This window comes from Eptesicus fuscus, chromosome 6 (genome assembly GCF_027574615.1).
Source record: "Eptesicus fuscus isolate TK198812 chromosome 6, DD_ASM_mEF_20220401, whole genome shotgun sequence".
NCBI lineage: Eukaryota > Metazoa > Chordata > Mammalia > Chiroptera > Vespertilionidae > Eptesicus > Eptesicus fuscus.
This window is the reverse complement of record NC_072478.1, coordinates 6,042,501-6,068,582: the sequence shown is the minus strand read 5'-3', so window position 1 is coordinate 6,068,582 and position 26,082 is coordinate 6,042,501. Positions and strand designations below refer to the sequence as shown.

Genomic DNA, 26,082 nt, shown 5'->3' with positions numbered 1-26,082 from the left:
ACTTACTAATACAAGGCATGTTAGATGCATACTACTTCCATAACATCCAAAGTATAAACTAACTCAGTGGTCGGCAAACTCATTAGTCAACAGAGTGGCAAACCACGGCTCGCGTGTATTACAACAATGCAAACTGTAATCTATAATAATAAAAGCATAATATGCTCATTAGACTGGACATCCTTCCGGACGACCTTCCAGATGAAGCTGGGCTGCGAGGGAAGCCCTGGTCCCGGGTGCCAGAGGGAAGCCAGTGCTAGCAGCCAGGGGAAGGAAGGCCTACTCTTGCATGAATTTCATGCATCAGGCCTCTAGTATATATATAATCCTGAACTGATGACCATGTCCCAGTTGATTTTTTTTCTTGGATTGAAAAGTACTGAAATTCAATGTGACATTAAGATGAAAATTTTCTTATTTATTTGATAGAAAATCACTTACCAGTGAGTCATATATTATTTTTAAATACTTTCTTTAAAAATTGTGGTTCTTACCTGGTTGTAAATTAGATAAGTTGGGAGTACATAAGGTGTGCAGTTACAATATAAATTTTTTCCATCTTCCTATGCATCATACGCATGTTTATAATATTTTAAAAAATACAATCACTGATGCTACAGGGATTTCAAGCCTATGGTGAATGTTAGTACTTACTATAGGGAGCGGATTGGATTATGGTTTTATGGGTGGAATTTTTCCTCACATACTCCTGCAGATGTCTGGGACTGGAAATGTTTTTATAATATCACTTTTATTATTCACAATAAAATATTTCATTAGCTTGGAAAAAAATGGAGGATAGTTATCCACAAGGATGGCAGGGCTTTGTCAATTATAGCATTTGTGTCATTATTAGGATGTTGGCATGTCATTTAGAAATTCCTTGGGAATGAAAATAAAAATGGATGGATTATTTATCAGTGTACCTAAAATTTAAAATCAGAGCCCACTCATTCTTCATTAGTAGAAGCTACTAGTCATAGGTAATCACCTAGAGCTATCGGCACAGGTTTACTTTGTTTTTTGCTAATATTTGAACAAAATCATCCTATTTACTATTGGGAAGAAAGACAATTGGCAACTATGCCTGATGCATTTCTTCTTTTATAATTAATGACATACTCAGCTTCTCCTCTCAGAAAATCCAATATTAATACCTTGATTCTTAAAACACTATCACAAGCAAAATTTAAAACACATAGAAAAGACAAAATTGAAGTAAGTTATCAGGTTATTAAAAGGTCTCATCACTAGTCTTACATTTTAAAAGTTTATTGAGTAGTTTATACATGAAAAAATAAAATGCATAATTAGAAATGAAAATATCGGCATTTGAAATTTGGAGAGCATGGTTGGAATTGAATGTTTTAGGTCATATATTTGTGGATGTTTATTGTCCTAGGGAGGTTTCCCCACCATCTCCATATCTTCAAACCTTACAAACAAAAAGATGTAGAATACTTTATATCATTATGCCAATGTATACGGCTTCATACAAACCACAGAGATACCATGTTTAAGAGTTTCCCAAGGCAATATATTAAAAGGACATCATTTCTAAACGCTGGACAGAAATGAATGTTTTGTGAACTGCTGAGAGGCAGACTTCCCCAGAGGGCTCACTCTGTGCCGTCTTAGGTACTGGAAGACGAAGAGGCACGAAGTGTCTAGTGGGGAAGCACAAGTTCATAGTCATGCTCCGGGGTGCGGGGCGAGGGCCTGGTGATGCACGCCATCCTGAGGAGGGCGTATTCTGTTTCGGATCCTTCTTTAAACACTTTCACTCTCTTTGTGGTGGAGTCAATGTTCTCGTAGCCGTTGTCATTGGAGCTCACGGAGGGCTTGTGGTGAGGGCGGGGAACAATGACTGTGTAGCACACTTCTTCGGAACCACTGCCATCCTCATTTTCCTGCCAAGCACAAAGAAGAAAGAAATCAAGGATCCAGCCGTCCATCAGATTTGAACTCAGTCCCTCAACCCCTCCTCCTTTCTTCTCTGTTGAAGATCTTGCACTTCAGGTGTCCCAAGCCCGTGCTGCAGGCCCTGATGTCTTAGAGACCTCATTGAGCAATGCGTGTTATGCTCTGAGTTCTACTCACTCTGCTTTCACTTCGCCTCATACGTAAAAGAGAAAGGAAGCACACTGCTATCCCTCGGAAGACACACAGAAAAGCAGTGGCATCCTTTAGGTCTCACGTGCTGAGATAGAATGTATGCAACAATCAACACTCAGCAGGTAATCGGTCAAGTTACATAACTATAAATATTTGTAAGATAAAATACAATTAATAAAATTTAGATTTTTAAATAAACTTTCAATTGCATAGACTATGAAATAAAAATGTAAAAATTAAGATACCACAAAATAAAGTTAATAAAATGCTTGCGATGTAGAATTAAAAGGAATAAACTTTTTTATGAGCCTGTTGCTATCCACCATGTTCGTAAATATGAATGTTAATTCATGGACAGAAAGATTGGAAACAAATGGATAGTTAAAAAGAATGGATGTTTTATGGTGGTCAGATTATATATGTGTATTTATTTGATTAACTTATTTTTGTTATATTAGTTTTGAAAATTAAAATAAGACTTCGGTAGGATTATAACAACAAGAACTTCCAATCATCTAAATCAAAGCATTTTAAAAATTATTTTTGTTTCTGCATTAAAATTATCAAGAATATTATTTAAAATTTTAAAGACATGATCAATGCGTTTAGAAATTTCAAGTAAAGGAAGATCTATAGCCATGCTTATATAAAGGCATCTGGATTTTGACATTTATCAGACAAAGGTAATGTTTTTATTACCTGATTAGAGGTGGATAAAACTTCATTACCTAGAGGATAAAAAATAAAAAGAAACCAAACTAAGAATTTTGGGCCATCACAGTTTGGGGTTGGGGGCGGTTAAAAGGGTAGAATGCAATGGTTAACTGTAAAGAGGCCCACCTGACGTTGAGCCTTATCATTACAGAGCTTTCCAAGGCTCCAGGACAAGATCACGGAAGAACATGTGCTCTGAAGCAGCATCCATGCTATGTTTCTGTGTAAATGGTACACACCAAAGCTGCTGAAGAACAGTGGGATTTGGAATTGGGTAACACAATTTTGCCCACGAACATGCTATGCAAACAGAGTATGGCAAGTAGGAAGAAAGAATGATTATAGGTATAAATTTAAGCTATAACTTCTATAAAAGTATCACAGGAAAGTCATATTTTTTAAAAATTAATAATCATTATAGAGATAGGTACTGAAATAAGAGTAAGTTCTTCAGATTAAATACAAGTATACAGACTAAGGTTGATTACGTATATGAATACTGAAGCAATTTATACATATGTTAATCTTGATATTCACTGCTAATATATTTTTTTCTTTTTCCTCTTTTTTTTATTTTCTACCATTACATATATATATTTTTAATACTCACCTGAGGATATTTTTCTTTTTTTTTAAATTTCTTTATTGATTAAGGTGTCACATATTTGTCCTCATCCCCCCATTCCCATCCCCCCCCTCCCCACGGATGCCCCAACCCCCCCTGTTGAACTTAACCGTTGGATAGGCTCATATGCATGCACACAAGTCCTTTGGTTGATCTCTCCCCCCTCCCCCCAACCTCCCCTATCCTCCCTCTGAGGCCCGCTAGTCCGATCGATGCCTCCTTGTTTCTGGTTCTGTTCTTGTTCATCAGTCTATGTTGTTCATCATTTCCCCTAGATGAGCGAGATCATGTGTCACTAGAGATATACTTAAAAGAACTGAATGTGAGACGAGCAATAATAGTTATGCTGACAGGCAAATGAATCAGTCTGTAGTGAGTTTCTTTCTGGACCAACAGTTCTTTAGAGACCCAATTTCAATGTCCACCAGTTCCTTATGTGTACATGTCAGCACTGACCCCTCAGCTCTGGATGGTGGAAAAATGGTGGTAACGGAGGTCCGACTCTCTCTGGTTTGGTCTCGGCCGGACCCAGGAGCACGGCTTCACCCAGATCCAGGGACACATGGCCTCACCCGGACCCGGGGGCGCGTGGCCTCACCCGGACCTAGGTGCGCAAGGCCTCACCTGGATCCAGGGACACATGGCCTCATCCGGACCCGGGGGCACGTGGCCTCTCTCAGACCCAGGGGCGCGTGGCCTCACCCGGACCTAGGTGCGCGAGGCCTCACCTGGATCCAGGGACACATGGCCTCACCCGGACCCGGGGGCACGTGGCCTCTCTCAGACCCAGGGGCGCGTGGCCTCACCCGGACCTAGGTGCGAGAGGCCTCACCCGGATCCAGGGACACGTGGCCTCACCCGGACCCAGTGGCGCGTGGCCTCACCCGGACCTGGGACCCAGCCTCACCCGGATCCAGGGACACATGGCCTCACCTGGCTGAGGATATTTTTCCAATGATTTTTGGAGAGAGTGGAAGAGAGAGGGAAAGACAGAGAGAGATATCAATGTGAGAGAAGCACATCGATTGGTTGCCTCCTGCATGAGCCCTGACCAGGGTCAGGGAGGAGCCTGCAACTGTGGTATATGCCCTTGACTGGAATTGAACCTGGGACTCTTCTGGATGACCTTCCGGAAGAAGCCAGGGCTGCGAGGGAAGCCCGGGGCCCAGGTGCCAGAGGGAAGCCAGTGTCGGCAGCCGGGGGAAGGAAGGCCTACTCTTGCATAAATTTCGTGCATCGAGACTCTAGTATGTTAATAATTTCTAATAACTAATCATTCTGTACAAATAAAAAGTCATGCTCAATGCAGTGCTTTCAAGTATAAAATGCTACATATATCCATAAAACCACATATCTTCATAAATGCAATCATTTAATTAACAAATATGTTTTGACTCTAACAGTGTTTTCTAATCATAAACTGAGGACATTATGTAGCCTAGACATATGATTCAGTTGTAGCATTAGAGAGAGCAGTTTGGAGGACCAGTGTCAGTGACAGGCATCAGAAAATCAAGGACCAGGGGTCCCACTGTTGGTGCTGAAGATGTTAAAATGTTTAGAAACAAGCATAGTTAGTCTCAGATTAAAAACATGCAATAGGCCATTATGAAGCTAAAGGTCAGTTGAATTAACCTTCTGAGTAGACTTCTTATTTGAAGTTAGGGCATTGATTGGGGAAAAACACGACCCTTAGAATCGGAATGACAACAACTGGGAGAAGGTCTGAGGACTGCAATTAAGCTGAATGCCAGCCTCCAGCAAGTCCCTCTTGTCAGATGAAGTGCTCCCTCTGGTCTTGGGCAATGAGGTTCTTCCTTCCTTCACTGAAAAGGGGAGACTCTGTTTCTCTGTCTTTTCCAGCTTCTAGAGGTTGCACTCATTCCTCGGATCCTGCCTCTCTGTGCTAGCGACCCAAGACCAGCAATGGCAGTTCAGATTCTTCTCCCACCGCACCACCATGACACCGCCTCTTCCACATCTGTCTTCCACCTGGTAAGGACCTTCGTGTTTACCGGTGCTCACCGGGGTAACCCAGGATACTCTACCCACCTTAGTACCCTTAATGGGATCACATCTTCAATGTCCCCTTTGTCATAGCTTTTTTAAAGAGGATTCAAATGCCTACCTTTTGGGGCTTTTATTCTGCCTACCACACATGTATTCTATTTTATTTAAAAAACATGAAAATATCTAAAGATTTAAGAGCATAAGAATATTAAAGTGGATATGTTAATGTAACCTTATTTTCTCTCTGACAATATCCCATAAAATGACAAAGAAAACCTTCTTTCCTCAAGGCCACGAGAGAATACACCAGTGAGCTCCATGTTGTTTCTGAATGCTGTTTCACTTGCTGTTGGTTGTTTTGTAAACGTGGTAGCCCTACTGTGATTTGTAAGGCCTTAGCACACAACAGTGGCTGCCCTGCAGTTCCATTCAGTAATTGTGTTTGACCTCAACAATTGGTATCAGGAACGGTTAAAAGCAACACACTCCCCCAAGTGTGAGCATCTGGTCTTAGTTACAGCACCTGGTTTGGCTTAGAGGCAGAAAGGGTGCCATCAGGGTTAATATATGGACACAAATGGCCCACAATATGCGTGGCGAAAGGTTTATTAAAGTTTACCTGTGGTCACCGGCATGGAAGAGGCCAGCCTAAATGACTGCTTAAACCATTGCAAAAAAGAAAAATGAAGAATGTAGCCCTAACTGGTTTGGCTCAGTGGATAGAGCCTCGGCCTGTGGACTCAAGGGTCCCAGGTTCGATTCCGGTCAAGGGCATGTACCTTGGTTGCGGGCACATCCCAAGTGGAGGGGGCGGGGTGCAGGAGGCAGCTGATTGATGCTTCTCTCTCATCAGTGTTTCTAACTCTCCCTCTCCCTTCCTCTCTGTAAAAAATCAATAAAATATATGTTTTTTTAAAATGCGGAATGTAGACACTGACCTGTGATCCAATTGCTTCTGGAGTACGTAAGCAGAGAATATGATACATTTATTCCTTTGAAGTTGTGATTCAATAAATAAGGCATAGTTCTAATAAATAGACATTGCTTTTTAAATGTTCTTTTCACAACCAGAATCTAAAGTTGTAGTATTTTTTAATTTTAAGACGATTTTTCCATATGAAGAAACCAAAACTTAAAGAATATAAGTAACTTGCCTCAAAGTTGATATATATGACAAGAACTTTGGTAAAATCCACCGCGCAGAAATAACAGACACTGGCACTTTAAAGATGTGGTGGAGTCGGTGGATCTGGCTCTCAGCTCCTCCCAGAACCAAATTGGAAATACAACTAAATTGGGGAACAATCACCCTGAATTACTAACTAAAGACTATCTGAAGAAGAGACTTACTTATTTTTTTAAATATATCTTTATTGATTTCAGAGAGGAAGGGAGAAGAAGAGATAGAAACATCAATGATGAGAGAGAGTCATTGATTGGCTGCCTCCTGTACGCGCCACACTGGGGTTTGAGCCTGTAACCCAGGTATGTGCCCTGACCCGGAATCGAACCATGACCTCCTGGCTCATAGGTTGACGCTCAACCACTGGCTGGGCTGAGAAGGAGACGTTTAAACAAGGAAGGACGGAAGAAGCCACCTAGAGGACGGGAGGAAGGGTGGAGATGTGACAGGGGCTGGCCCTGCTCCCACAGGCAGTGGCTGAGGTTGTGGAGGGATATCTCAGCAGCGAGAGGTTCCCCTGAGAGGCATGAAGGCTAAACACCAAGCCAGGCTACCCAGCCCAGAGCACCAGAGCTGGGAACAGGTGCCCATATAGCATCCAGCTGTAAAAGGTGGCAGGGTTTCTGTATGCCAAGGAGAGGTGCAGCCCATTTGAGACAAGGGCACCCTCTTAAAGGGCCAACTCACAAAATTTTGTTTGCAGCCACTCACCCTGGGCTCAGGTGACTCATGTCTGTTACCCGAGGAGAATCTGGGGCTGTGGCTTTGGGGAACATGTGGGGGAACAGCCACCAGGATCCCTGTACTGAGTCATCCTCCAATACCACGGCAGCCATCTTTCTGGGGCAGAGCTGTCCTCTCTGAGCAGTATCAGCCTGGGGAAAAGGAATTAACCCACCCTCTGGAATCCTGCTCCCCACAGAGCAAATATAAACCCTGCTGAGGAGTCAGTGGCATCAGCTGGGACATAGCAGTCTGGGCAGACTCAGGGGGTGTCAGTGACTAGCTGTGGGACTAGGTCATGCCCTCCAATTTCCCATGAACCTGACTGGTGCCTCCCTCTCATGGGAGATCCAATAGAAACACCCTCCCAACTTCTGGGCTCCAGAGGCCCCACCCACCTGACTACTAGGGGCCCTGCTCTGCCAAGGTCAGGGAGAAATCCGAGACAGACTCAGATGTGTTTTTATGGAAGGGGACTCCTCTTTCAAACAATGACATCCTTCCATCCCTCCATCCCTCCATCCCACTTCTCCATGTTCAGTCATCAATAGCTCTCAACATTAAAGGCAAGTTCTAGTGTATACATAAATTTTCATTTTTTACTGTACATTTCATTTCCTTTTTGTAAAATTTTCATTTCAATTTTATGTGTGTTTTTTAAAGTGTTTATAGATTAAACAGTACATTAGACATGCACTGTATACAAGAAAGGTTAAAACAGAGACATTTGGGGGTCTGGAATGAATTAATGCAAATTTATATAATTTCTAATGGGAAAAAAATGATTCGGTTTTTTAACAAATCGCTTCTTAAACAGCTGTCTGGAATGAATTAAGTTCAAGAACTGAGGTTCCACTGTAGAACAATCAACTGAATAACCAACCAAAGACTAGCTGAACAGAAGTCTTATAACCGAGGACCTACAGAGGAAGCCACGTCATGAGTGGTAGGAAGGGTGGAGGTGTGAAAGGGCTGGCCTTGCTCCCATGGGTGGTGGCTGAGATCCCAGGGAGATATCTCAGCTGCAAAGGTTCCCCTGGTAGTTTTTAAACAGGTTGCTCAGGGCCTGTTAGAGGGAGTGCCAGACATTGATCAGGACCGGAGTCCCTCCCAAAAGGCCCCAGAACAGACAGAACCAGTGCTAAGGAGCTTAGTAAGAACATCAACAGCATGAAGAGGACATAAAAGGACCCCAAAAAGAACCAGTCAGAAATGAAGAACACAGTATCTGAAATAAAGAATACACACGAAGGAATAAACAGTAGGGTGGATGAAGCTAAAGACTGAATCAGCAATTTGGAAGACAAGGTAGCAAAAAATTAATTTAAAGAAATGAGGATGGTGTAAGAGACCCTTGGGACAACATCAAGCATAACAACATCCAAATCATATGGGTGCCATAAGGAGAAGAAAGAATGCAGACTGGTGGAAATGCAGACTTGTAACTGGACAACTAAGGGGTCCAGGCTGCCTGTCACTACTTGAGTCAATTAAGCAGAGACAGGGTTGAATCATATGTGAGCGTTTATTCCAGTCCTGCCAGCAGTATGGGAGAGCAGCAGGTCATCCTCAAATATCTGCTCTGCCTCTCCCCATAAGCCAGCTGCTTATATGGGTAGAAGGACAAAGATTATGTGGGAAAGTAAGAATTACAGGCATGGGAAAGTAGGCACGGAATTATCATCATGTGGGCTTGGGGAGGAGGGTTGCTGGAGGATAGGCACCTCTGGGCACCCCGGGACCAGATTACAGGCAATAGGGGCTGGGATTGTAAAGAGCAGGTGCCTCCTGAACTAGATTGTTTCAGCCATGAGGTTGTAACTCTTTCCATAATGATAGGCAGTTCTCAGAAGGAGGATGTTAGCTCCCATGTCCCAGGGTGTACAACTCTCAGCGAGGTTAGAATGTGCTTTTTCTAATCAGAACAGAACCGTCATAGTTTATAGAGCATGGTTAATATTTCTTATAATTGCCGCTGGTCCCAAATATTCTATTTCTGCCCCTAACAGACTGGTGCAACCACTGTGGAAAGCAGTATAGAGTTTTCTCATAAAATTAAAAATGGAACTGTCATGACCCAGTGATCCCACTGAAGCGAAAGGGTATATGCATCCATATGCTCAATAAAACGTTATTTTCGATGGCCAAAATTTGGAAGCAGCCCAGGTGCCCATCAGTAGATAAGTGGATAAAAAAGCTGTGGTACAGCTGTAGCCGATTCGGCTCAGTGGATAGAGCATTGACCTGTAGACTGAAAGTTCCCAGTTCAATTCCAGTCAAAGGCACATGCCCAGGTTGTGGGCTCAGTCCCCAGTAGGGGGCATGCAGGAGGCAGCTGATCAATGATTCTCTCTCATCATTGATGTTTCTATCTCTCTCTCCCTCGCCCTACCTCTCTGAAATCAATAAAAACCCTATTCTATATAATAGAAGGGTAATATGCAAATCAACCAAATGGCAGAACGATAAGTTGCTATGACGCGCACTGACCATCAGGGGCCAGATGCTCAATGCAGGAGCTGCCCCCTGGTAGTCAGTGCACCCCTACAGGGGGAGCACCTCGAAGCCAAGGTGGGAGCAGCAGTGGCGGGAGCCACTCCCGCCTCCACAGCAGCGCTAAGGATGTCCAATGCAGCTTAGGCCAGCTCCCTAAGCTGTCAGTTGGACGTCCCCCGAGAGCTCCCAGACTGCGAAAGGGCGCAGGCCAGGCTGAGGGACTCTCCTCTCAACCCCCGGAGTACACGAATATCTTGCACTGGGCCTCTAGTATACGTATATACTTTTTAAAAAGCTGTGGTACATTCACCTAATGGAATACTACTCCACTGTAAAAAAGAAGGAAATCTTACATTTTGCAACAGCATGGATAAAACTGGAGTGTATTATGCTAAGTGAAATAAGCCAATCAGAGAAAGACAAATACTATATGGTTTCATTTATATGTGAACCTAAGGAAGAAATAAACTAACAAAATAGAAGCAAACTCATAGAGCCCGGCTGGAGTGGCTCAGTTGGGTAGGTGTTGTCCTATTGGACCAACGGGTTGCCAGTTCGATTCCCCGCACATACCTGGGTTGCAGGCTTGATCTCTGTAGGAGACAGGCCTCTGTGATCCATCTTCAGCATGGTCAACTTTTAGAAAACAAACAGCATGTGGCCAGTCGGTTACTGAATTTCCCCAGGGTACAGGGGGGAGAGGGTATAAGAACAAAGAACTGTGCATGTGACCAGGAGCAGATTTTCCAGGAAGATCTGCCTAGACCAGTGATGGGCAACCTTTTGAGCTTGGTGTGTCAAACTTCGCCAAAAAACTGAGCATAACTCGGGTAGTGTGTCACTTTGAGGAAAAAACATCATTTCGCAAATGTTTCATCCTCAGGAGTAGCAAATGTTTCATCCTCGGCATGCGGCCGCCTCAGCAGGCCGCGTGTCATCAGAAATGGCTACGCGTGTCAGTGCTGACACGCGTGTCATAGGTTCGCCATCACTGGCCTAGACAAAGGGAGGTGGAGACAACTAGAAAAGGACTCAGCCCATTTTTTAAAATAACCCAATAGGAGACAATAAGACCGAGGTGACTCAGGGAAGAGATTGTTAACTCCATAGTACTCAGCCAGTGAGGACCCAGAGGAGGGACGCTCGAACCATAAGGTTAAATCGCCTGTGATCGCTGCTTTGCGTGTGCCTGCCCCCAGACACCCGCCCTCATTTGAACTTGGACAGGTGAGAATTTCTCACAGTCTCCAATTGGGGAACATATGGAAGGCAACGGGTCAATGTTTCTCTCATATCAATGTTCCTCTATCTTTCTCCCTTCCTCACTCTAAGCATGTCCTTGGGTGAGGACTTAAAAAATATTTTTTACAAAGAAACAGACTCATAGGTGCAGAGAACAAACTGCCAGTTATCAGAGGGGATGGGGTTGGGTGAAAAAGGTAAAGGGACTAAGAAAAAAAGTGAGAGGCAAGATGGCTGCAGACTAGCTGGATGCTATTGTTATATTGTAAATCAGAAGATGCCTTAATCAATAAGCCAAATTTATTTGGAGTCCTGTTTCCCTAGCGCTAGCGGGCCCAGAGGAAATCTTGCCTCTCAAATTCTGGGCCCAATATGGTGGAAGTCTTCCTTATTTTTCAGCTCTTTGTCTCCCAAATTTGGAATGAGACTTCTGGACCTTTTGAGAACAAGTCCTGTGTGCTGGGACTGGGCCGTGAGACCATATCTCAAGGCCTGGCCTGGCGCCAGCACTGACAACTCTGTCTGGGGCATAGTTTATGGCCTCTCTGGAATGGGAGTAGTCTTATTTTCCCTATTTTACAGAAGCCAGAATAGCAGGGTTAAATTTTAAACAGCAGTTTTTACCCAATATGGAGGTTACTATGCTTCACTGTATCCCCTTGCTCCCAGCCAGTGCACAGATCCACAGTGAAACTACAGCACAATCAATTGGAAAAACCAAGTGAAGTGCAGCTGACCAGAAGTATTGTATCCAGGGAGCACAGAAGGAACCATGTGGAGACTTACAGGAGGACTGCAGTTGTGGAAAGGGAGGACCCTCCCCCACCCCCCCACCCCCACCCCTCGCCCAGCATGTGTGGCCTCTGAGAAGCAGGAGGGATATCATGGCTGCAACGTTCCTTCCCTCTGGAGATGTGAGGTCTCAATCCCACACAGGGGTCCCACACCCAGAGCAGCAGAGATGGGAAAGGCCTGCATAGCACAGGGAACAGGGGGGGCGGGGAGGGGGCTCTGTCTGCCTGGGAGCCTTGGTCTGTGCCTTTCCAGGGGAGAAGCTCTCGTGTCAGTGGCCCAGCCTGAGAACTTGGCTCCAGGACTGATGCTGGAGGGGCTTCTCTGCCATGATTCCGTCTGGAAGAGGAGTCTGAGGGCTGCACCCAGCAGCGGCTTTGAGGGATCCTCTACTTTCTTGAAAGGCATGTGCAGAGCCCATCAGTGACCAACCTGTGTGGCTGGGGGAAAGGGCCAATTGTCTTCCATTGCAAACCCTCCCCCACTGTGGGGCCTCAGGGGCTGGCAGCAAGGGGAGCGGATTTGGAATTTTGGCTGAGACCAGCCACGTGGAGAGACTGGTGTCCGACTGGGGGCTGGTGTGTGGGGACCCTTGTGCCACACAGAGCCTGGGCGTATGGACTGCATCCCCTGTGGAGGCTCCTGTCGGGGACACAGATGGTGAGAGCTGAGCTCTGCTACTGCACTGTGGGGAGGCTGATTCAAGCTCCTGTTGTGAGAATAAACAACCCATCTTTTCCGTCAAAGAACAGTTTAGACAGCCGCCATGTTGGCCGCATGACTTGCAGCTCCCCTGGAGGCCGCCATCTTGAAATAGCAAAGGCCAACCCCTCCCTTTGAATTAGCCAATCAGGAAAGACTGTGCACCTGAGCTCCAATCAAGAGTGAGAGACAGGTCACGTGGGTCAGGATTAAAAAGCCGAGCAGACTGCCTGCTCGGTGTGTGCAGTGTGCTCCCAGACCATGTGTGCACACCCTTCCACACTGAAGGAAAGACCTTTGCCTTGCTGCCTGGCTCCCGAGTGTGCTTTGTGTTCTACCAGGACCCCTGAATTTGGGGACTCGCCTTATTTCTTACACTGTGAGTTCTGCCGGCATCCCTGGGAAAGAGAGGTAGACCATCTATGCCCCACCCCTTGAGGCTGCAGGCATTCCCCATTATCAAGAGACTGTTTTGCTTCAGTTCTTTGAAGTCCAGGATAGCCCCACTGGGTGCAGTTCTGTGGGGGACAGGAGAGCAGCTCAGAGTGGGACATTTAAAGTGTGAGACCCACAGAGGCTATTGTCTGGGACCAGGAGGATGCTTAGCCCCCTCATGTAGGCTGGGCTGGCAATATCCTCAACCTGGGAGTCTTGATTTAAACCCCTGAGCTCAGGGCAGCTGAACCTGCTCCATAAGAGGAGACTGCAGGCTGTACTCCACCTGAACCTGCAGCAACCCTCGAGGGGAACTAGAGTTGGAGCCTCTGGTAGAGGCTGAGGAGTCCGGCTCTGAAGCAGAGACTAACTTCCCCCTATTGAGTGCCTGGCTGCCTCATCTCCAAGCAGGGGGCCCACTAGCCCGAGTTAGCCTAGCTGGGGCTCATCCTACAGACTCCCTTTGAAGACTAGGCAACCTCAGGGGGAGGAGGAGGAGGTGACAGGTGGAGGCGGACTTCAGAGAGCCTTGGTCTGAACATAGATCTCAAAGCTAAAAGAAGCTGACCCATTTACACAGATTGGTCCCTCCCATGCACACACAGGTCTGGTAGATGCAGAGACTAACAGTGAACAGAGTGGTAACTACACAAAGGCAGACCAAGGCCTGTTACACACAACATCTGCATCTGAAACCCACCCAAAAGGACCCAGGACCAACACAGCAGTGGTGGGCCTCAGACCACACCAGAGCTCAACCCAACTAGACACACAAATAGCACACCCAAAAGTGGATCCCAGCAGGTGCCAGACCCTGCTGGGATCACCCCTGTTTTGGGGGGATGCCCCTGCACAGCATCTCATGCATGGTGATAAAGGTTTACCTCTATAGATACCCAGCCCAAAGAATTACTGATTGTGCCACCGAGCCCATCAAGACACCTCGAGACTACCTGCATAGCAGGTTTGCACACCATTTACTATTGCAACAAAAAAACGGTGCCTAGGAATAAATTTAACCAAGGAGGTAAAAGACCTGTACTCAGAAAACAATAGGACATTGAAGAAATTCAGAAAGATACAAATAAATGGAAGCATATACTATTTTTGCAGACAGAAAGAATTAACATCATTAAATGTCCATACTACCCAAAGCAATCTATAGATTCAATGCAATCCCTATTAAAATACCAACAGCATATTTCACAGATCTAGAACCAATTCCAAAATTTTATATGGAACCAAAAAGGACCCCAAAAAGCCTCGACAATCTTGAGAAAGAACAAAGTTGGAGGGATCACAATATCAGATCTCAAACTATACTACAAAGCCATTGTAATCAAAACAGCATGGTACTGGCATAAGAACAGGCATATAGATCAATGGAACAGAGACCCCACAAATTAACCCACATTTATATAGTCAATAAATATTTGACAAAGGAGGCAAGAGCATAGAATGGAGTAAAGACAGTCTCTTCAATAAATGGTGTTGGGAAAATTGGACAGGTAGATGCAGAAAAATGAAATTAGACCACCAACTTATACCATACACAAGAATAAACTCAGAATGGATAAAAGACTTAAATGTAAGTTGCAAAACCATAAAAATCCCAGAAGAAAACATAGGCAGTAAAATCTCTGACATTTCCCATAGCAATATGTTTGCTGATATGTCTCCAAGGGCTAGGAAAATTCATGAAAGATAAACAAATGGTTCTATATCAAAATTAAAAGCTTCTGCACAGCAAAAGAAACCATTAACAAAATGAAAAGAGAACCCGCTATATGAGAGAACATATTCACCAATGGTACATTTGATAAGGGGTTAATTTCCAAAATATATAAAGAATGTATATAACTTAATGTAAGCGAGACAAACAATCTAATTTAAAAAAGGCCACTGGACATGAAAAAAAATGCTCAACATCACTAATCATCAGAGAGATGCAAAGTAAAACTATACAATGAGGTATCGCCTCACACCTGCTGGAATGGCTACCATCAATAGCTCAACTAACAACACATGCTGGTGAGAATGGGGAGAAAGAGGAATCCTGGTGCCCTGTTGGTGGGAATGCAGACTGGTGCAGCCACTGTCAGAAAGAGTATGGAGTTTCCTCAAAACATTAAAAATGGAACTGCCTTTTGACCCAGTGATTCCACTTCTGGGAATACATCCTAAAAATCCCAAATACCAATCAGAACAAGTACATCATAGCATCTTTATTTACAATAGCCACGATCTGGATACAGCTCAAGTGCCCATCAGCAGATGAGTGGATAAAAAAGCTGTGGTGGAGCCCTGACCAGTGTGGCTCAGTTGGTTGAGCATCATCCCATGCACTGAGAAGTTGCTAGTTCGATTCCTGGTCAGGCATATGCTTGGGTTGCAGGCTCAATCCGCAGTAGGGAGTGTGCAGGAGATATTTGAGGGGGAGTCGGGGTGGAGTGGGGAAACTGTGGTATATTTACACATTGCAATACTATGCAGCTGAAAAATAGAAGAAACTCTTACCCTTTGTGACCACATGGAGGGACCTGGAGAGTATCATGCTAAGTGAAATAAGCCAGTCAGAGATAGACAAATACCATATGATCTCACTAATATGTGGAATCTAATAAACAAAATAAACTGATGAACAAATTGGAACCAGCAGCATGGCTACATAGGACAGAATGGCGGGTGCCAGAGGGGAGGAGAGTGGGGCCGCTGGATAAAGAAAGTGAAGGGCCCTAGCTGGTTTGGCTCAGTGGACAGAGCATTGTCCTGCAGACTGAAGGGTCCCGGGTTCAATTCCAGTCAGGGGCACATGCCTGGGTTGTGTGCTCGATCCCCAGTAGGGGGCGAGCAGGAGGCAGCTGATCAATGATTCTCTCTCATCATTGATGTTTCTATCTCTCTCTCCCTCTTCCTTCCTCTCTGAAATCAATAAAATCCTATCTAATAAAAGAGTAATATGCAGATTGACCATCACTCCAACACACAATATGGCTACCCCCATGTGGTCAAAGATCCTACCCTCATGTGGACACAAGATGGCCACCACAAGATGGCCAGCAGGGGAGGGCAATTGGGAGGGACCAGACCTGCAAGGGAGGACAGTTGTGGGCAATCAGGCCTGCAGGGGAGGGCAGTTAGGGGTGACCAGGCCGGCAGAGGAGGGAAGTTGAGGGCAAACAGGCTGGCAGGGGAGCAGTTAGACATCAATCAGGCTGGCAGGGGAGTGGTTAGGGGGTAATCAGGCTGGCAGGCAGAAGCGGTTAGGGGCAATCAGGAAGGCAGGCAGGTGAGCAGTTGGGAGCCAGCAGTGAGAGGGATGTCCAACTGCCCGTTTAGGCCCGATCCCTAAACGGGCAGTTGGACATCCCTCGAGGGGTCCCAGATTGGAGAGGCTGCAGGCTGGGCTGAGGGACACCCTCCCTGCCCCGTGCACGAATTTCGTGCACCGGGCCTCTAGTATATTATAAAATAAAATAAAGAAAGTGAAGGGTTAGCATACACCATGGACACGGACAACAGTGTGGTGAAGGCCAAGGGAGGGAGGCGTGGGGGTGGGTGCAGGTGGGCAAAGAGGGAGGAAATGGGGGACATATGCAATAGTGTCAACATTAGAATTTTGTAAACGAAATAAAAAATTACTAAAATAAATAAGAAAAAGTAATAAAAAATATAATAATAATACCTCGTGGACACAGACAACAGTATAATGATGACCAGAGGGAAAGGAGAGTAGGGGGAGGTAGATGTGGGTAAAGTGTGGATAAATGTGGTGGAAAGATACTGACTTAGGTTGGTGAACACACAATATAATATACACATACTGTATTGTAGAATTGTAACTCGAAACCTATATAATTTTATTAACCACTCTAATAAATTCATTAAATTTTTTTTAAATAAAAAAATAAAAGCAGTGGGAAAAGGCATATTTAAGTAATCCAAAGACAGGATTAAAGAAAGAACACAGGAATGGGAACTAGAGTGGATAAGCAAAAAATGAATTATAGGCTTGAATAATCTCAAAATCAATATGCTGAGTGAAAGGAGTCAGTCACAAAGTAGTGCCTACTGGATGATTCCATTTATATGAGTTTCTAGAAAATGACACCTAATATATAATGACAAAAAATAGATCAGTGGTTGTCAGGGACTAGAGGTGTGGCGGTGATGGACCACAGAATGGCATGGGGAAGCTTTGGGGGCGATGAAATGTTCTGTGTTGATTGTTGTGGTGGTTCCATGGGTATATACATTTGCCAAAACACATTCTAAATGGATGCAGTTTTTTGTAGATGATTTTTATCTCACTAATGTTGTTTTTAAAACAAAAAAGAAGGTGTTGGGGAAACTGGACAGATACATGCAAAAAAATTAAACTAGACCACCTTCTTACACCAATACTAGAATAAACTCAAAATGGAGTAAAGACTTAACGAAACCATAAAGCTCCTAGAAGAAAACTTAGGCAGTAAACCCTGTGACATCACTCTAAGTAATATTTATTTGGATGTGTCTCCTCAGTTAAGGAAAACAAAAGATAGATAAACCAACTGGATTACAGCAAACTAAAAAGTTTCTGTGCAGGAAAGGAAATCATCAACAATACGAAAAGGCCATCTACTGAATGGGAGAAGATATTCACCAATGGGACATCCAATGAGGGGTTAATATCCAAAATATATAAGGAAGGTGTTCAATTTAACACCAAAAAAATTCCAATAAAAAGTGGGCAGAGGATATGAATAGACATTTCTCCAAAGAGGAAATCAGATGACCAATAGACATGTGAAATAGTGTTCAACATACTAATCATCAGAGAAATGCAAATTAAAATACCTCACACCTTTAGAAAGGGTATCATCAATAAATTAACAAACAAGAGTTGGTGAAAATGTGGAGGAAATGAAATCCTCGTGCATTGTAGGTGGGGGTGTAAATTGGTGCAACCCCTATGCAAAATAGTGTGACGATTCCAAAAAATAAAAGTAAAAAAATAGAACAACACATGACCCAGCAATCTCACTTCTGGATATTTATCCAAAGAAATCCAAAACATTAATTCGAAAAGATATATGCACCTCAGTGTTTCTTGCAGCACTCTTTACAATAGCCAAGACATGACAGATCTCAGAGGGGAGGCTTGTGGGGTGATGGGAAGGGATTAAACAAAGAATTTACATGCATATATGCATAGCCAAAGGACACAGACAATAGTGTGGTGAAGGCCTGAGGTAGGGCAGGGGTTAGGTGGAGGGAGGAAGTGAGGGGGAGGGGGAATAGAGGACATTTATAATAATGTCAACAATAAAAAATAAAATTTTAAAAAAGATAAGAAAGCATCTTAAGTGTCCACTGATAGACAATTGGATAAAGAAGTTGTAGCCTGGTTTGGCCTGAGGACTGAAGGGTCCTGGGTTCAATTCCAGCCAAGGGCACATAACCCGGTTGCAGGCTCCATCCTCCCAGTAGGGGGCGAGCAGGAGGCAGCCAATCAATGATTCTCTGTCATCATTGATGTTTCTATCTCTCTATTGCTCTTCCTTCCTTTCTGAAATCAATCAAAAAATTTTTTTAAATAAAAAAAGTTGTACATTTATGCAGTGGAATATTACTCTACTGTAAGAAAGAATAAAATCTTACCATTTGTGACACTATGGATGGACTTATAGGGTATTATGCTAAGTGAAGTAAGTCAGACAGATAAAGAAAAATACCATATGGTTTCACTTATATGTTCAGAATCTAAAAATCAAAATATATGAAATAAAACAGAATCTCATAAATACAGAGAACAATTTGATGTTTGCCAAGTGGGAGGGGTTCTAGGGGGCTGGGGGCTGGTGAAGGGATTAAGAAGTACAAATTGCCTGTTACAAAAACAGTCAAAGGAATGCAAAGTATAGCATGGGAATATAGTTAATAATCCTACATAATAAAAGGCTAATATGCAAATCAACCGAATGGCAGAACAACCGGTCGCTATGACGCACACAGACCACCAAGGGGCAGATGCTTAATGCAGGAGCTACCCCCTGGTGGTCAGTGCACTCCCACAGGGGAGCTCCGCTCAGCCAGAAGCCAGGCTCACGGCTGGGGAGCATAGCGGCGGTGGCGGGAGCCTCTCCTGCCTCCACAGCAGGGCTAAGGACAACTATATATGAGCCATCCAGTCGGATATCCCCCGAGGGCTCCCAGACTGAAAGAGGGTGCAGGCTGGGCTGAGGGATGGCCCCCTGCCCCCGAGTGCATGAATTTTGTGCACTGGGCCTCTAGTATTATAATAACTATATATGGTGTCAGGTGGATACTATACTTATGGAGTGATCATTTGTAAGGTATATAAATGTCTCATCATTACATTGTACACCTGAAACTAATATAGTACTATCAGTATATGTCAACTGTAATTAAAATTTTAAAAATTATAATAAAACTAGAGGCCCGGTGCATGAAAATTCATGCACTGGAAGTGGGGCGGGGGTGTCCCTCAGCCCAGCCTGACCCCTCTCACAGTCTGGGAGCCCTCAGGGATGGGAGGCAACCTGGTGATCAGGGGAAGGCGACACCCCATCATACCTCTGCTGCTGCCACTGCTGCAGTGCAAGCCTCAGCTGGCCCTGGTTACCTGAGCCTCGGGCGGCCCTGGGCAGCTGGGAAGCCACCATCCGAGGCTTGCCTGAGCCTCAGGCATTGGCTGGGCAGCTGACATAAGAGGCTTGCCTGTGCCTCAGGCCGGCCCTGGGTGCCTTGGGGGCTGAGGGGATTGGGGGACTCCGGAGGCAGGCGTGTGGAGTGGCTGGACCCGCCTGGGGGCAGGCCTGGCCATGCCATGTGCCTGCCACCCCAGCGGGGCTGAGGGGACTGGGAGCCACCATCTTATGGCTGTGGTCTCTGCCATCTTTGAGGGTGGGGCAGTCAATTAGCATATTCCCTCCTTATTGGCTGTGGGCACTGCCATCATTGTGAGGGCATGACAGTCAATTAGCATATTCCCTCTTTATTAGATAGGACTAGAGGCCTGGTGCACGAAATTCATGCACTTGGGGGGCTTCCCTCAGCCTGGCCTGCGCCCTCTCGCAGACTGAGAGCCCTGGGGGTATGTCTGACTGATGGCTTAGGTCCACTAAGCCATCAGTCAGACATCCTTAGCATTGCCATGGAGGCAGGAGAGGCTCCCGTCACTGCCACTGCACTTGCCAGCCGTGAGCCCAGCTTCTGGCTGAGTGGCGCTCCCCCTGTGGGAGCACACTGACCACCAGGAGGCAGCTCCTGCATTGAGTGTCTGCCGCCTGGTGGCCAGTGCACATCATAGTGACCAGTCATTCCACCATTCGGTCACTTGCATATTAGCCTTTTATTATGTAGGATACATATAAGCATATTATGACCAATTTTAAGCTTAGGACTTAGACATTTTAATGAAAAAGGACAAATTTGATAAGAAAATGTATATTACAAAGCTGACAAAATTAAACAGAAAATGTGAATACTCTATAACTTCCACCAAATATTAGGAGACATAAGGTCAACCATACACAAACCCTTCACGAGAGTAAAACAAGTTCCAAGGCTGGACCACTGAGGAGCACCAGCTTTTAGATGTGCCCAGGAAAGGGTAATGTTAGGTGGTGGAGAAGTGGCTGTGAGTGAGGACGCAAACAGTAGCGTGTGGTGTCAATCGGAGGAAGGAGCACTTTCAGGAGGGAGTTGCTGAGCAGCATTTGTAAGTGCTGGAGATAAAGCGATTGAGATTAAGATTGAACATTGCATTTTAATGTCTGTAATAGTTACCTTTGAGGAGTGGCATTTGGCTTTTTTTTTTTTTAACATGACCAATGCTAGTACAACTAAATACAATCATATAATTGTTTCATCAGGAAGGACAAGAGCCTTATGATTTCACTCATATGTAGGATATAAAACAAAAAACAACACATGAACAAACATCTCACAGACAAAGACACACATAATGGTGGTTACCAAAGGAGAAGGAGGTGGAAGGAGGATGAAGCAGGTATAGGGGTCAGATACATGGTGATGAAGGGAAACTAGGTTTTGGGTGGTGAGCACACAATGCAATATACAGCTGAATTGTAAACTTGAAACATATAATGTTATTAACCAAGTTACCTCAATAAATTTAATTATAAAAACTGTCTCATATGACAACTTTATGTGCAATACACTATGATGTTTTTTTTAAGTATGTTATTCTATTTATTGTAATGATGATATTGGAAAAATATTTATTTAATTGCCCTAGCCCAGTGGTCGGCAAACTGCGGCTCTCTAGCCACATGCGGCTCGCGAGCCACGGTTTGCCAACCACTGCCTTAGCCAGTTTGGCTCAGTGGGTAGAGCTTTGGCCTGTGGACCTAAGGGTCCCAAGTTTGATTCCAGTCAAGGGCATGTACCTCAGTGGCAGGTTCCACACTGGCCCAGGCCCTGGTTGGGGCATGTGCAGGAGGCAACCAATTGATGTGCTTCTCTCACATCAATATTTCTCTTTGTTTTTCCCTCTCTTTTACTCTCTCTAAAAACCAATGTGAAAAATATCCTTGGGTGAGGATGAAATATATATATATCATATACCATCAAGTAAACTCAGTGGAGCTGAGAGATTGGAAAGTGAAAATTTCCAAATGACATGGCTAGGCAATTCTTTGAAGAAGTTTGACTGTAAGAGAAGACAGTTGAAGCAACAGTAATGAGAAAAGTTAGTTTCCTTCAGATATGCCTGTCCCAAGGGACTAAACATTGTTGTTTATAGTTGTCCATTTTAAAGTAATCACGATTACTACACATAGATACTAAATCAAACAGAGTAAATGCATGAGCAAAAAAGATGCACTTAGCACCAACCAATATTCCAAATAGCCCTATTTTAAAATAACAATATAGAAATTAAAATCCATAGGGTTTTGATTAGTTGCTTCCTACAGAAGTGTACAAAGTGTTGCTTGAAAGACATTATGTATAGATACTACTATAATACAAAGAAAAATAAAATCAGTTTTGTGAGGCAAAAAATGAAGGGCTAAGAAATTTCTGTGAAGACTCCAAGCCACATTTCCTCCAATCCTGAGAGAGTATCAGAATCTCAGTTAATTTGGCTGTTTAATTTACAGCTTCCCTAGTGAAACAAATATTGTGAAGCAATGACTTACTTTCCTTCTCTTGACCTCGATTTTCTTTCTCAAGTGCAGTCATTTCCTTCCTACAAGAGAAAGAGATAATGTGAGACACTGCAGTTTTCCAAAGCTGAAATTGTACTTGAAAGAAATGTTTCATTGTGCTTAACCTAAGGCCATGGCTAGATTGACAATTTAAAAGTTAAATAAAATTGAAAGCCTGCTTACCCCGTTTCTTAAAAATATGTTTTTGTTGAGTTTTTAAAGAGAGAGAAAGGGAGAGGGAGAGAGAGATGGAAACATCAATGAGAGAGCAACATGGATTGGCTGCCTCCTGCATGCCCCCTACTGGGGGTAGAACCCAAAATCCAGGCATGTGCCCTGCCCTGGAATGGAACTGGCGACCTCTGGTGCATGGGAGGATACGCAACCAACTGAGCCACACCGGCTAGGCATACTTACCCTGTTTTGCTTTTTCTTTCTGTAAAAACCATGAAATATAGCTGATAACACTGTATTGTATAATATAAATTAGCTGAGAGTAGCATTTAAATGCTCTCACCAAAACAAACAAAAAAAAAGGTAAATATGTGAGGTGGTGAATGTGTTAATTAACTCAATGGAGGGGATCTTTTACAATGTATACATATATCAAATCACAATGTACACTTTAATTATGTTTTTATTTTTTGGTGGGGTAAGTACTTGTAGTTCTTTTCTAGTTATTTGGTCTGTCACAGTGATATATATATCAGGGCCCAGTGCACGAATTCGTGCACCTTGAAAGGAACTGTGGGCCACGAGGCTGCGGTGGGCACAGGGGCAGGTCTCGGCCCATCCTCCAAGACCCTGCCCGGCCCCTCCTGCTGTGGCCCCCGGCCCCCTGTCTGCCAGCAGCCCCACTCCTGCCCCAGCTCCCACACGCTGACGGCACAGAGCAATTGAGGCAGGCGCCAGCAACGGGTGCAAGCGGCGGCTGCTGCCCCGATCGCCCCTCAGAAGCAGGGGGAAGTGGGGAAGCCCTCAGGGGTGATCGGGGCCAGCAGCCACCCCCTGCACCCACTGATGGTGCCAGCGCTGGGCACGGGTGCTGGCAGCAGGTATGAGCAGTGGCTCCAGCGCTGACAGCAGGTACGAGCAGACCAGCACCAGCAGCAGGTGCGAGCACCAGGCAGGACTGTGGCACATGGGAGCAAAGAATTTTCAGTAACCACCAAATGCTCACCCCAATGACAGCGACCGGCGCCCCGCCTTGGTATGGTGCCCTCGCTCACCTGCTCCATCATCCCACCGCGGCCAACACCCGCCATGTTCTGTGCGCGCCTCCTGGTGGTCAGTGCACGTCATAGCAACCAGTTGTTTGGTTGTTCCACCATTTGGTCTATTTGCATATTAGCCTTTTATTATATAGGATTTTTTTTAATTAAAAATTTTAATGTTGAGATTCCAGAATGGTTGTGGAGTAAGTAGAAGCCACACTGACATGTTCCCAGGACCAAACTGAAATTACAACTAAATACAGAAAAGCCATCCTGAATGACCAACTGAAGACTAGCTGGAGAGAACCCTGATAACCAAGAACAAAAAGTAGAGACTGAATAAAGACTGGTAGGAAGTGTGGAGGTGTGAAACGGCTGTCTGAGCTCCCATAGACAGCAGCTGAAGTTCCAGAGGGATATCTGAGCTGTGGGGGTCACCACCGAGACTCTGGGGTCTAAACCCAAAGCTGGGCTCCCCAGCCCAGAGCACCAGAACTGAGAAAGGTGCCCACATAACATCGGGCTGTGAAAAGCAGCAGAGTGGCTATCTGCCAGGGAGAGATGGCTGGAAATGCAGGCACCCTCTTAAAGGGCCAATGCACAAAATTTTGTGTGCAGCCACGCACCTTGGGCTCCAGCAGAGGGAAGACTGAGTGGACTGGAGCTGTGTGAGCAGAAGTCAGAGTTGGGGGCTCAAGGCTTAAGAGCTTAGAGGGCAGAAACCCCTCTTTCCTGTGCTGAGTCATTCCTATGTACGCAGAGGACATCTTCCTACAGCAGATCTTTATCATCTAGGCCAGTGGTCAGCAAACTGAGGCTCGCGAGCCACATGCAGCTCACAAGCCGCGGTTTGTCGCTCTGTTGACTAATGAGTTTGCCGGCCACTGGGATAGGGGCTTAATCACAAGGAACAACAGCAGCCTGTAATTATTGGAATTGAGAGTCTAGGTCAGTGGTCGGCAAACTCATTAGTCAACAGAGTGGCAAACCACAGCTCTCGAGCCGCATGTGGCTAGAGAGCCGCAGTTTGCTGACCACTGATCTAGGCAGCTTTTGCCTGGGGGGAGAAGAATTGCCTCACCCTGTTGGAAAAACTCTCACTGCACCTGTAATCCATAGCCTGAGGCTAAGCAAGACTGAATAACAATCAGACTACAGGCAGAGGCAGGTCTCTGGAGACTTTAAGTCTTTCTCTGACCTAATTTGGAGCCCTGGGCTAGGAAAAGCAGACCCTGGTGCACATCGTGGTCCTTTCCAAAGGCACCCAGCCCCAGCAGAGGGAGCCACAAGCTGTGAATTGCTGATAGCCCCAAACAGGGTACTCAGAGCCAGTCAGAAACAGCATCTGACACTGTTCTGCACTACAGATTGGGAGTCATAGCAGATCTACCTAATACATAGACACAAACACAAACAGGTAGCCAAACTGGGGAGACAAAAAAACAATCCCCAAATGAAAGGACAAGAGAATTCTCCAGAAGAAGAGTTAAACGAAATAGAGATAAGAAATTTATCAGATATAACATTCAGAATAATGATGGCAAAGATGGTCAACATCATGAGAAAAGATATAGTAACTATGAAAAAAGACCAGTTGGAAATAAAGAATGACATAGCACTAATAAAGAACACATTGCAAGGAATACACAGCAGATTAGGGGAAGCCGAGGATCAGGTCAGTGAATTAGAAGTCAGAGTAAAAAAATATCACTCAATCAGAGAACCAAAAAGAAAAAAACAACTAAAAAACAGGAGGACAGCTAAAGAGAGCTGTAGGACAACATGAAACATAACAATATTCACACAATAGGTCTGACTGAAGGAGAAGAAAGTGAACAAGGGATAGAGAAGGTGTTTGAAGAAATAATAGCAGAAAACTCCCCTAACCTGGTAAAGGAAAAAGTCACACAAGTTCAGGAGGCACAGAGAACTCCAAGCAAGAAGAACCCAAACTGACACATCATAATAAAAATGCCAAAAATTAGACAAAGGGAGGATATTAAAGGCATCAAGAGAAAAGCAAACTGTTACCTACAAAGGAGCTCCCATAAGGCTGTCAGCTGATTTCTCATCAAAGCTCTACAGGCCAGAAGGGAATGGCATGAAGTATTCAAGGATCTGAAACCAAGATTACTATATCCAGCAAGGCTATCATTAAAAACTAGAGGCCCGATGCACAAAGATTCATGCAAGAATGGGCCTTCCTTCCCCTGGCTGCCAGCACCGCCTTCGCTCCAGCCTGGAGCCGCCTTTCTGCCTTCCCATGCTGCCCAGAGGCCCAGAGCAGCTGGTGCAGTGCAGAATGCCTGCGTTGTCGCCATGGTGATATTGCAAACGTCCCACCCCGCCCTGCCCTGGCTGCTCGGTGCCTGCATATGCAAATTAACCTGCCATCTTTTTGGGTTAATTTGCATACTCGCTCCTGATTGGCTGGTGGGTTCAATGTCGCAAAGGTAGGGTCAATTTGCATCTTACTCTTTTATTAGTGTAGATAGATGGTGAAATAAAGAGCTTCCCAAACAAAAAAAGGTTAAAGGATTTTACCACCACCAAATCAGCACTGCAAGAAATGCTAAAGGGACTACTGTAATGAGAAGAAGAAGAAAGAAAAGAGAGAGAGAGAGAAACATAGTCATACAGAATTACTAGTAA

The 26,082-nt window shown here is 44.8% G+C and overlaps 1 protein-coding gene across 2 annotated transcripts in view; it reads right to left on the bottom strand.

The window, feature by feature from the left end:
- Window positions 1-1,256: 1,256 nt before the first annotated feature.
- GCSAML (germinal center associated signaling and motility like) overlaps window positions 1,257-26,082 on the bottom strand; it is a 30,234-nt gene continuing 5,408 nt past the window's right edge. For both annotated transcript variants that reach the window (XM_028135410.2, XM_054716770.1), the window contains exons 2-4: window positions 22,208-22,257; window positions 2,815-2,843; window positions 1,257-1,910 (exon numbers count right to left, since the gene is read on the bottom strand). In XM_028135410.2, the coding sequence (XP_027991211.2) occupies window positions 1,668-1,910; window positions 2,815-2,843; window positions 22,208-22,257 (322 nt within the window). In that variant the 3' untranslated portion in view covers window positions 1,257-1,667. The remainder of the gene's footprint in view (window positions 1,911-2,814; window positions 2,844-22,207; window positions 22,258-26,082) is intronic.